The following is a 12,133-nucleotide window of genomic DNA, read 5'->3' on the forward strand; positions in this document are numbered from 1 at the left end:
ACTTGGAGTCCGTGCCATAGCTGAGAAAAGGCATTTCTTCCGCTTTAGGAAAAAATTGCCGCTGCGACGTGAATCACCCATGTCTCTTTTGCAAAGAGCAGTTACACCAAGTTTGTTTGGATTGCGGTTTATTTTCTAAAATATATTTGCTTACATTATCATTACAATTTCCAACACACCTTTTTATCTTCCCAATTACCTTTTTATCTCACATACATCACATCACAAAAAGTGCTACAGTAAAAATATCTCTAATAATTCACAATCCAAACAAACCAACCATATCTCCTTGGTCAGCTGTTTTTTTGGGTATTTTTAAAAATTTTTACTATTGCAATGTATATAAAAAATTTTTACTACAAAAAGTTTTTCAAATATTTGATATATTGTATGGATGAGATTTTTTTGAATTATTGTATGTTACTATAGCACTGTCTTTGAAAAACTTAATTTTAAATCTCACTTTATATTAGTTATTTTTTTGGGTGTTTTAGAGTACTTTTTAAAGTATTTTTTAAAATTTTTATAGCATTTAAAAAACCAATTTTTGAAAAAATCAAGAATCCAAACAGATAAAATTAAAAATTTTATTGAAGTCTTTTTTAAAATTTTGTAAAAATTGTCCTAGCATCCACCCCACCTCCCCTCCTCTCTCCAACATCCTTGTCAACCTCCATGTTCCTTTCCTTTTTTTCTTCATCTCCCTCCTTCCCTCCTTCTTCCTTTTCTTGCATTCTTTTTGCCTTTTAGAGTTTTTTAAAATATATTATAAAAAATGATTAAAACTATTTTATGAACAATATAAAAAAAAAATTAGAGAAGAGTTGTAATCCAAACAAGGCTTAATATACCAAAATGAATCAAACGTTTATTATTTTATTTTTTAGGAAGAAATAGTATTAAATCATGTTCCACAAGATTTAATATTATTATGAGTGTGTTTGGATAATAATTTATTTAAAACAAGGTTGGTACGAGATTTTAAAAATTCAACGTTCTATATTTAAATTTTGGAATAATTTTAAAAACCTTCCTCGAGATTTCTGACAATTTCACCTAATACCTTTGAGATTTTTAATATTACACTTATCTCCCTTAATCTTATAAAATGACCATAATATTCTTAACATATTAATATTTTTTATGCAATTAAACAAGCTGCTATTAATCTTGTGTAAATGAATGCATCGCACAACTACATGTCTGATGGAAACCAAAAATATGATTTACTCGTAGAATAACCAATTATGTAATGAATACAATTTTAACATATTACAAATTAATTTTTGTTTTGCTTGGAGGATTTAGAAATTAATAGAAGAACATGTAATCTAAAGGTTTAAAAGGAGCTAAACTGGTGTTGGCATCATAACATTTGAGGGATAGAACGTTATATTAAGGCAATTGTTGACTTTCTTTTTAACCTTTTGATTTTTTTTTCTTTTTAACTTAAATTGAGGTTTTAGAATTTGGGCACTGATAATGGTGATAGTTATGATGATAATGGTACTACTAATATGAGATGTAGGAATATAAAAGGTTTAAAATAGTAGAAATGATGGTTGAAAGCAAATTTGAGATTTTGTGCATGTTCCATATTTTTAAAAAATTATATAAGAAGGCAAAATGAACTTTACAATTTCATAAGAATATTTTGGATTATTCATTCAAAAATTTGACCATTGAATAGTTTTTGTTACCAAAACGATAAACTCAAGGGAGGTATGTGTAACTTTTCAAATCTTAAGAAAATTGGGTGAAATGTTTAAAAATCTCGAGTGAAGTTTAAAAAGTATCCCTTAAATTCTTTCTAACCTTTTGTCACTTTTTAAATTCCTTCCTTTTGAAGAGTGTTCCTCGGCATCCATTAGCCAAACTCACAATAAAAATCATGAAATATTATCGCTTTGTTTGGGTTAACCATTTTTTTTTTGTGTTTTTTAAAAAATTTACTGTAGCAGTATATATACAAATTTTTTACTATAAATATTTTTTAAAATATTTAATATATTGTATGAATGAGATTTTTTTGAGTTATTTTTATTTGTGTACTACTTTAGCATTATATTTGAAATACTTGTTTTTTGGAAAAATAGAAAATTCAAACGGATAAATTATCATTTGAAATGATTAACGTAGTATTTATGTGATACATGCGAAGAAGATAGTATCATAAAATAGTTTTAGAAAACGTACGTGAGGTGTCTATAATAAGAAACTCAAAAAATAACTTAAAAAACACACACTCAAAAAATTTGAATATGTTTGGATAATATATTATTGGGATAATTTTGTAAAAAAAAAAAACTTTAGTACTTGCTTAATGTGATAAACGTGAAAATAAGAAGATGGTTAAAAAAATATGTCAACGTTGCGATCAAATAAAAATTGGCAAATAATTCAAACAAGCCAAACCCAAACTTTTATTCTTTTCTTTTCTTCAATCTACCGTGCCGTAACTCCCAAGCTGGGTAAGATTAACACACAAACGGGAGCAGCGAAGAGGATAAGGGAGATAGCCGAAACCGACGGAGTGTACTCCTTCCGGGAAGGACAAGTTGAAGATCTCCTCTCCTTGAGGAGCGTTTTGTCTTCTCTCTATCTCTTCCTCTTTTTTTTTTTTGTTTTTCTAAATTTCTTTGAACGCGGGAATCTAATCCCAATTCTAGGTTTGGGATTTCGGGTTTAGGGGTTTGAAATTGATATTGAAATGGCAATAACCATCACTTCCTTGGGCTACTATTGTTGCCATTGCCACCACACTATCAACACAAGCCCCCCAAAGTTGGCCTCCTCCAGGCGTCATACACTCAGTTGGAGGAGCTTCCGATGTTCCTACTCCACCACAGTCACCCCGTATTCCAACGCTCCCATCGACGGCAGCTCCACATCCCGCTTGGACTGTGTCATCGTTGGAGCCGGTATAACCGGCCTCACCATCGCCCAGGCCCTGTCTGGTAACAATGTGCTCGTGACGGAGGCCAGAGAACGAGTGGGCGGCAACATTACCACGGTGGAGAGGGACGGATATCTATGGGAAGAGGGTCCCAACAGTTTCCAGCCCTCCGACCCAATGCTGACCCTGGTCGTGGATAGCGGCCTCAAGGATGATTTGGTACTGGGAGATCCCAAAGCCCCTCGTTTCGTTTTCTGGGAGGGCAAGCTCAGAGCTGTCCCCTCAAGCCCCACCGACCTTCCTTTCTTCGACTTGATGTCGTTCCCCGCCAAACTCAGGGCCGCTTTTGGTGCCTTAGGTTTTCGTCCTTCACCTCCAGTGCGTCCTCTTTAGTCTCTGTTCTTTTGCCAAAGAAAATGATAGTCTTGTGATCTTGCCTAGTTGTCATGCATTTCTTATTGGAAATTTGGTACTACTAGTACATTGTCATGCATGGCCGAAGGGGAAAAAAAATGCGCTACTGAGGTAAATTGTTTTTTTTAAAAATAAAAAAAAAGAACCCTTTGTTTTGTTAAAAGAAGCACAAACAGTTAAGCGATGCCAATGCTGGAATAACCACATATTATTCGTACAATTTGTTCTGGCTATGGCTCAATTAATTGTTACACGTCTCCATAACGTGTGTATTTGCTTCTAAATTCTTCACCCTAGTTGCCTAATGGAGGGGTTAAGTGTAAGAAAAATTAAATCACAGTGATAGTGTTCCCAACTTTGTGGTTACTCTGCTCATATCATATACTTTGACGAAGGTGACAGGCTCATGAGGAGTCGGTTGAACAGTTTGTGCGTCGTAATCTTGGCAACGAGGTCTTTGAACGCTTGATTGAGCCTTTCTGCTCTGGTATCTTCTAGTACTTAACTTCCCCTAACTCTCAAAAAGTATCTGTCAAGTTATTATATCAGCCTTACTTTTTCTGTTGCTGTGCCTGCTACATAAATTTCTGCTCTGCTGATAAAACCATGAATTTGAACATTCTCCTGTGATTCTCTGTTGCTTTAGTTTGTGGCGGCTTTCTCTTATTAGCCAAGTACATCTATGCCCAAGTTCCTTTACTTCATTCCTAAACATGTACATCAGTTATGGATGTTTTTGTGAGTACAGTATATGTAGGGTGCTGTCTCAGCTGTTTTAAGTTGCTCTAAAAGCACTAATTGTTGCTTATGCCAAAAGTGCTTTAATGGCTAAAAACTTTACTCCTGAATTCAAGGAATGATGCTCATCAAACACGTAAAAATGCTTTTATCCTCCAAAATGCTTTTTTTAACAAAAGCATTCCAACCCCAACCGGGGCCTTACACAGGTGTTTATGCTGGTGATCCATCAAAGTTGAGTATGAAAGCTGCCTTTGGAAAAGTTTGGAAGTTGGAGCAAAATGGCGGCAGCATCATTGGTGGAACCATTAAAGCACTAAAAGATAGATCTAGTAGCGCCAAAGTTCCTCGAGATCCGTAACAATTTATTTCATCTTTCGTCCTTTTTTGTTGTTCTTTTCACTGTTTTAATCCATACTCGTACAGTTCACTAACTCTTGGCACTTCTCAGGCGTTTGCCAAAGCCAAAAGGTCAAACAGTCGGATCATTTAAGAAGGGACTGGCCATGTTACCTGATGCGATCTCTTCAAGGTAGTCTTTGCAACATTATGATGATTTATGAGTATTTCATATGGCTTGAGATGCCTTTTAACTTCTTGTTTCCTTCTTTTGTATCTATGGTCAAGGTAGTCTTTACAGACTTAAAGTAATTTATCAGTGCTTATGATGAATTGATGATACCTTAAAGTAATTTATCAGTGCATCATCTTCTTGGTTTGCATTACTACTCTGCCCTTGTTCTTCTTTTAGGTTGGGAAGCAAAGTTAAATTGTCATGGAAGCTCTCAAGTATTGCCAAGTCAGAAGACGATGGGTATACCTTAATATATGAGACACCGGCGGGAGTTATTTCTGTGCAGACCAGAAGTGTGGTGATGACTGTTCCTTCCTATGTGGCAAGCAGTTTATTGCGTCCTCTTTCAGTAAGTTTCTGCTGTTTCATGCCTTGTTTGTTGAATATTTGGCTTAAATTTAACGCCAAAAGATGATATCAGTAATAAGACAGTTAGTTCGGTTAGAGAATATTCTAGCTAGATCTTAAACTGTCTTGTATTATCGCATAACCCGTGCAAGGTAGCATTATAGTCATTGTTGCTTTGATGTTGTGGACATTTAACGTCCTTGCTGCATCAGACAAAATGTAGTATACTTGATTTTCTCAAGGAAAAGGTAGGGAATAAGATTCTTGAGGCCAAGTATGTTCTCCAGAGTCAGATAGCATTTCTGGGTCAGACGTGGAGAATGGTAGTATAGTTGATTTTTGAACGTGTTCTGTAGTTGTTGAAGATAAAGGAGGTTTCTGTTGTGTGTTGTGAAGACCATTCTTCGACATTGTATCCATCTACTTATGTGCACTTATTTATGTTTGAGGCTTATGTTTTGAAGTTGTAGTTTTAGACTGCGGTCTGTAATCAAATCCTTGTTGATTCTCTTATATGCTTGTTTGCAGGCAGCTGCAGCTGATGCACTTTCAAAATTCTACTACCCTCCTGTTGCTGCGGTCACCATTTCGTATCCTCAGGAGGCAGTTCGTGGGAATTGTTTGATTGATGGTGAACTGAAGGGTTTTGGACAGTTGCATCCACGCACCCAAGGAGTTGAAACTTTGGGTAAACTGCCATTTTAATCGACTTTCTTCTTTTCTCTTAGCAAAAGTGAAAGTTTACAATCTACATAGAGGACTTAATGTGCAGAAAAGTAGTCATGGTGAAGGTTTTCTTGAATTTCAATCAAACTTGTTATCTTGTTTAATTTGGTCACTCAGGTACCATATACAGTTCATCGCTTTTCCCTAACCGTGCACCGCCTGGGCGGGTCCTTCTCCTGAACTACATTGGAGGAGCAACAAATCCTGGAATTTCATTGAAGGTAGGGAGACTTTACCATGTACTCGGACCCATTCTGTAGCTAGTTAAGGAGAGATTAAGATTCATATATAACAGAACTTTTTCTTGACATCCATTTTATTTACTCACAAAATTCTTTCTCGTGAGATCTCTGTGTTTGAACATTTTAATCTACCGTTTGGAGAAAGGCTGCTAGACATTTATTTGGACCTCTGGGCCTATCATGCTTTAAGCCTCTCACATCTCGTTTTTATACTCTCTGATGCCTCATTTTGTCCGCCCAGACTGAGAGCCAACTTGTTGAAGCAGTCGATCGTGACGTGAGGAAGATGCTCATAAATTCTAATGCTCGCGAACCTCTTGTTCTGGGGGTCCGATTATGGTCACAGGCAATTCCACAGTTTTTGGTTGGTCATTTGGATACGTTAAATGCTGCAAAAAATGGTCTCGCTAACTGTGGATTAAAAGGACTGTTTCTTGGGGGTAACTATGTTTCTGGGGTAGCTTTGGGGAGATGTGTGGAGGGTGCTTATGAAGTTGCAGCTGAGGTAAAAGACTTTTTGGCTCAATATGTGTGCAAGTAAATAGTCTTACCAGAAGAAGAAAACTTATTGTATTTTTCATTTTTTTGGATTTGATAAAATGGCCATTTTATGAATAATTTTGCTAATCTTCTTCCTCCAATGATGTTCTGGAGGTTTCAGCGGAATTGTGTTTGCAGTATTGTTTAGGTTTGGGGCGGGCAGTGGCGATGGTTTGTTAGGTTTTTGCCATCTTGCTGCCCCAGACGAACATACCAATTTGTTCTTTGTCTGCAGAATCCAAGACTTTTTGCGTGTGAGCTGTTTCAGCTTTCATTCGAAGCAGCAGAGATTAATGAGGCTAATCATCGGAAAGCTTAAGAATCTAAGCAGGCAATTTAGATTCTCGGAGTTTCTAACTCGGGCCTCTATTGAGCTAAGAGGTGTAGGTTTGATCTCTCGTTCGATTAGGAGCTAAGAGCTTTAAACAGCGTCAGCAGTGAGAAACAAGTCGAGCTGAAGTGAGAAAGCACAAACAAGTACTTGAGACATGTTTGAGCAGTTCCTAACGGTTAAACACACAATTTTCCAGAAACATATGCAGTCGCAAGTTTTGGTGGTACCATTTTACTTGCGTGGATATTTCAATAAAAGCACCAAAACGCCTTGACAGAAGCTTCAAAACTATTTTAAAAGTTGAACCACAATACCTATTGAAATTCTCGGCGGTAGTCTGTAGATTCGTTCATCGGCTACTGAAAAGCAATGTTTTCAGAACCGGACCGGACCGGCCGGAAGTTCACGGAGAACCGTTGAAACCCGTGCGAATCGTTAAGAACCGTGAACCGGCGGTTTTTTAAATTCTTCAACAAAATATCAAGAATGGTGTAGCTAAGATTCAAACCTGGGTCTCCAAGATTAAATATGACAATCTTACCGCTAGACTGTACTTAAGTTTGTTGAGAATTCTACTTGACTAAAAAATATATTAAAACATCAAGTTCTTCTCTTATTTTTTTTTTTCAATTTTTTCTTCTTAACCATTTTTAACCCAAATATCCACAACAAGATTTTCTCAAGTCTTCACCATTATTATCAGGTTATTATCTTTAGCAGATTGTAAACAAGTTGAAAATTTCAACTTTTCTTGTTTTCCAACATTTTAGTAAGTTTAATTTTTTCTTTTCAAGGTTTTTTTCTATATTATTATCTTTAGTTGATTTTTTGCATTTTCTTCTTTTTCCCCTCAATTTTCATATGTTTCCCTCATTTTTGTTTTATTTTTATTCGATTAATTAAGGATGAAATTTTTGCAAAAGTAGTGCACATCCGTGTAGGAATTGGTAGGAATTACAAATAATAACATTGGGTTGGTCAAAAAATATGGTAGTTGGCACATAATCGAAGCTATTGATAATTGAATTTAAAATAATTAATGGTATAGGATCATTGAATTTAATATAACATGTTAATTAGTAATGTTTAGTAGCAATTAATTTTTTATGTGTTTAACTGTATATTTGTTTTTCAAAAATTTTTAGTTTTTTTTAGTTTGAGCAATTAGATTTATATTTTTATAATAAAAATTTTAACTTTTTCAGCTTAAGTTGATGAAATTGTGAAGGTGGTGTGGTTGCTTATCATGCCACTGATAAAAGTTTGCTATTCAAATAGTTTGTCTTAACTTGAACTCTTTTATGGATTTTTTTAAGGGTTGTAAAAGAATTTCAATATTTAATTTATTTATTTTTTTGTGTTTTTTATTTGTGATAATTGGTGCACATTTGGATTGTATCTATTTTATGTTTATAATGAATTTATGAAAACTTGTGGTGAATTATGATATTTTAATTATATTTATCATTCCATGTTTTGTGTATAAACTTTTAGAAAATTTATTATTATCATAACTTAAATTAAGTTATGTTGGTAAAGTTCAAGTGTAGAATGAAACCTGCTTAGTACTTAACACTTTAAAAAAAAAAAAAAAAAAAAAACAGTGAACCTATGAACCGGCCGGTCGGACCGGTCGAACCGCGAACCGGCCACCTCTCCGGTTCACTGACCGGTCCGAGTTTAAAAACATTGCTGAAAAGTGTCTTCGAGTTACGCGCTGATGTTAAATGGCATGGGTGAGGGAGGGGGAGCAGCAGAATGCGAGAGCTGGACGTATCTCAATGTCAAATGTATTCATTGTATTGTCGGGGAGGATCACGCGTCGTCCGAGAAAGGTATCGCTGGCTGCTAGTGCTGGGTTAATAACAATACTACTATAAAAGTTTGAGATTGATTCAAAATTCAAAAGAAAAAAAAAAGAAAAAAGAGGAAGGAGTGGGAGAGCTGTCGACCGTTACATTTGATATTCTACTGTACTGCATATGACGCTTGACTAGAGAGAGAGAGAGCAAAAGCGGGAGTGTTTCCTCCTCCTCCTCCTCCACCTGACCTGCGCAGCTAATTAGCCTTCTTGACCTAATTAATTCCCTTTGGGTTTGGGATCACCGCCAACGACTGGCCTTTTTCCCTCCTCCTGTTGAACTTGAAGAAGTAGCAGTAGTAGTAGTAGTAGTTTGGGGATCTCGCAAGAAAGGAAGAGCCATCATCATTCATACTACCTTCACTTCATCATCTGCTCTTCTTCTTCTTCTTGCTGTTTTTCAGTCCAAAAACCATGAGACGCCATGGCTGGCAGCGTCCTCTTCACCCTTTACAGGTAAAGCTACTCTTGCTCTGCTTTTCCGTTACAGTCGTTGTCCTTTATCAATTTCTCCAGAATGTAACCAAACACCTCAACAACAATTTGCTCCTTTAGTCCGAATGCAATAATGTCCATGAAAGAGGCGCATATATAATCAATTTCACCTTATTATTATTGCAGATTGTGGGAATGTCAGTTTTCAGTTTGCTGGCTGCCGCCTTCTACTGTTTCCTGGGCCTGTTCCTCGGGAACGCCATAGCCGAAATCACCGTCACCACCGTCTTTTCTTTTGCGGTAAAAATAAGTAATTCCCCCCCCCCCCCCCCCCCCCAAACACCTTCTCACCATAGTCGCCACCACTGGAGTGTTGACCAATCCCTTTTTCCCAATGAAGGATCATTTCGTGTCGTCCTTTGCAGGCACTTTCTGCTTCCTTCCTTTTCATTAGGTGCACGGCCATCGATCCCACTGACAAGACCCGGTACAGATTTCGACGCAGGAAGAAAACTACTGTCAAGGCAAGAAGCATTTCGTCCAATCTAAAATTTGGCTTCTTCGCGTTGGGACATCTTCTTGCCAGGGTTTTCAGGAGAGTGGAACGCAAGATCCTCAGGACTTTCATCAGGAGGAAGTACCTCCTTCTGGATCATCAACAGCCATCCGTGCAGCCTCAGCCTCTTCTGCCCTTTCACCTCCTCGTCCTCAGGGATGATGATTCTGCGTCTGTGGCTCCCCATCCCAAGGAGCTCGACCTCTCTTTTTGCGCTCTATGTGATTTTGAGGTCCGTTTCCTCCTCCTCTTCCTTGTCTTGGGTGAATTGCAAACTTCGATTGGACTTCTTCATAACTGAGTTCTGCCGCCTGGCTATTGCCTTACTGACTTCAGTTATCAGTCCTGTTGCTATCCAATTGATAAAATATATGTGATCTGTGCTTTTTTATTGTGATGATGATTTGTCACTACCCCTGCAACTGCAACTGCAGGTTCAAAAGCACAGCAAACACTGCAGGACCTGCAACCGATGCGTTGAAGGTTTTGATCACCACTGCAGGGTAAATCAACTCCGGACCTGTTTGATCATTCTTTCTAACATGCATGCTTAAAACTGCTGCTGCGTGACACGTTATTTTCTCCCACAATATTCTTTTGTGTTTGATTTTCTTACCAGTGGTTAAACAATTGTGTTGGGAAGAAGAACTACACAACATTCATTCTCTTGATGGTATTTGTTTTAATAATGGTAAGCGTCAAGCATTCATCTTCTTTCCAAGTCCCTTCTAGTAAGGCTTACTAAGCCAAAATCATACTGACATCAGCATTCCACAAAAAGTCTCTCTTTTCTTTTGTTTTGTCAAAAGCTTGGCTTTGACGGTTAAATCAATGCTTGCCACTTGCAGCTTATTGTTGAAGGAGGCACAGCTATTGCTATATTTATTAGGTGTTTCGCGGATCAAAAAGGGATAGAGCTAGAACTGAATAGAAGACACTACTTGAAGTTTCCCCGAGGAGTTCTTGCAGTTATATCAGTAATAATTAGCTTTATCATTCAGCATTTCCAACAGTTTAGCAACTATGATTCAGTGCATTTATGCCTCCATTTTTGTTGAACTTACCAGCATTATTTCTTTCACAGGTTTTGTTGGTTATGATGACCGCATATAGTTCAATAGCACTGGGACAGCTCTTCTTCTTTCACATGCTTCTTATCCGAAAGGTATTGATATACTATGACCATCCTGGATCCATTTTTCATGTTCATTAACCAAGTCCAGGTAACCCCCAGATGGATAGGTGTGAATCACATAATGGGCAAAGGTTTTAGGATCTTACAGCTGACCAAACAGACATACAAATATGGTCAAACGAAATATCATTTGGTTTTTTGGTCTCTACTAATTCTAGATGCTAGCTATAAACCTATTCACTGTAGGTTTTGTGCTGATATTAAAAAGACTACAACTGCAATTACACAGATGACTGAAAGATTCTCTCAGTCGTATCAATGGAGCCATTGACTGATATTGCTGATCTTGTTCTTGCTGAAATATGAAATAGTACTTTGTTCTTTTTGGCAGGGAATGAGAACCTATGATTATATCTTGGCAATGAAAGAGGAGAACCAGTTTATGGAAGTAGAATCAGCAGAAGATTCAGATTTTTCTTCAGATGAAAGTACTGATTCCAGTTCCCCGGAAAAGCCATCATTTATGTCAAGAGTCACATGCAGTGAAGGAGGAATTAATCAGGTAATGCCATGGATAGCAGCAAGTCATCAAGTTCTTCTTACAAACTCTGCTATGTAATATTGTTTTACAAGAAAAATTTGCACATTGTGCACTGCAGAACCCAGAGAAGTTAACCATAACAATTGACAGACAAGCAGGAGCATCGACAACGAACAAAAAGCAAGGCTTTCGTGCCAGCATCAATCCATGGAAACTAATAACGATGAGTCAGGAGAAAGCTATATTAGCAGCCAATAGAGCAAAAGAAAGGCTTATGAAGCAGAAAACCATGACACAGCATGATCCTTTGAAACCTTTACCATTAGAAACAAAAAGTGGACCGTCCATCAAACCTGAGAAAAGTATAGGAAGCAATATGGGAACGGCTTTGACTCCTCTCATTTTAAAGGAGACAATTCCAGGATCGCCAGGGAAGTTTTCAAGTCCAAGACGACGAATTTCCTGTTCTCCGACAATACCTGCTGCCATAATGGGGTCACCAAAGCAGAGATACAGGAGCAATTTCGATTTACAGCTCACACAGGTCTCTAGTGAACTTGAGACTTACATTTCGAGGCAGGTTTTGAGCTCAATTTTGAGAAAAGACGGGAACAGAATATCCCCAAAGTAGGATGAACAACAGAAATCCGAAATTGTTTTCAAATTCTCAGCCTTTGAGATTGATTTGTTGCTTCGTGCTGTAACTTTTACACTCACTAACCCAAAGTTTATTTAAAAGCATATGTCAATTAGATGCATGGGTTTTTTTTTGTTGAGAACATGTATCGTTTAA

General features: G+C 37.2%; 2 protein-coding genes across 3 annotated transcripts; both read left to right on the top strand.

The window, feature by feature from the left end:
• Positions 1 to 2,451: 2,451 nt before the first annotated feature.
• Positions 2,452 to 6,752, top strand: LOC113761142 (protoporphyrinogen oxidase, chloroplastic). Its single transcript, XM_027304004.1, has 8 exons — positions 2,452 to 3,274; positions 3,713 to 3,797; positions 4,258 to 4,405; positions 4,500 to 4,580; positions 4,800 to 4,971; positions 5,499 to 5,658; positions 5,814 to 5,917; positions 6,180 to 6,752. The coding sequence occupies exons 1-8, from the start codon at positions 2,711 to 2,713 to the stop codon at positions 6,477 to 6,479; spliced, it is 1,614 nt and encodes a 537-aa protein (XP_027159805.1). The 5' UTR covers positions 2,452 to 2,710; the 3' UTR covers positions 6,480 to 6,752.
• A 2,122-nt stretch (positions 6,753 to 8,874) lies between these two features.
• LOC113779482 (protein S-acyltransferase 18) lies at positions 8,875 to 12,110 on the top strand. 2 transcript variants are annotated; one of them, XM_027325070.1, is made up of 9 exons: positions 8,875 to 9,129; positions 9,295 to 9,408; positions 9,534 to 9,896; positions 10,099 to 10,167; positions 10,284 to 10,355; positions 10,513 to 10,641; positions 10,749 to 10,829; positions 11,191 to 11,361; positions 11,459 to 12,110. In XM_027325070.1, exons 1-9 carry the CDS (start codon positions 9,088 to 9,090, stop codon positions 11,969 to 11,971), a joined length of 1,554 nt encoding a protein of 517 aa, XP_027180871.1. In that variant the 5' UTR covers positions 8,875 to 9,087; the 3' UTR covers positions 11,972 to 12,110. The 2 variants fall into 2 exon arrangements, with proteins under 2 accessions (XP_027180871.1, XP_027180876.1); XM_027325075.1 differs by having other exon boundaries at positions 10,513 to 10,632.
• Positions 12,111 to 12,133: the final 23 nt, after the last annotated feature.

Source organism: Coffea eugenioides, chromosome 1 (genome assembly GCF_003713205.1).
Source record: "Coffea eugenioides isolate CCC68of chromosome 1, Ceug_1.0, whole genome shotgun sequence".
Classification (NCBI taxonomy): domain Eukaryota; kingdom Viridiplantae; phylum Streptophyta; class Magnoliopsida; order Gentianales; family Rubiaceae; genus Coffea; species Coffea eugenioides.

Excerpts from the sequence above, each read along its gene's own strand:
- LOC113761142 (XM_027304004.1), top strand. The coding sequence starts at position 2,711 with ATGGCAATAACCATCACTTCCTTGGGCTACTATTGTTGCCATTGCCAC. Across the intron at positions 3,798-4,257 it reads GATTGAGCCTTTCTGCTCTG|GTGTTTATGCTGGTGATCCA; the intron begins GTATCTTCTAGT and ends GGCCTTACACAG. Across the intron at positions 4,406-4,499 it reads GCCAAAGTTCCTCGAGATCC|GCGTTTGCCAAAGCCAAAAG; the intron begins GTAACAATTTAT and ends GGCACTTCTCAG.
- LOC113779482 (XM_027325070.1), top strand. The coding sequence starts at position 9,088 with ATGAGACGCCATGGCTGGCAGCGTCCTCTTCACCCTTTACAG. Across the intron at positions 10,168-10,283 it reads GTTTTGATCACCACTGCAGG|TGGTTAAACAATTGTGTTGG; the intron begins GTAAATCAACTC and ends TTTTCTTACCAG. Across the intron at positions 10,356-10,512 it reads TGGTATTTGTTTTAATAATG|CTTATTGTTGAAGGAGGCAC; the intron begins GTAAGCGTCAAG and ends TGCCACTTGCAG.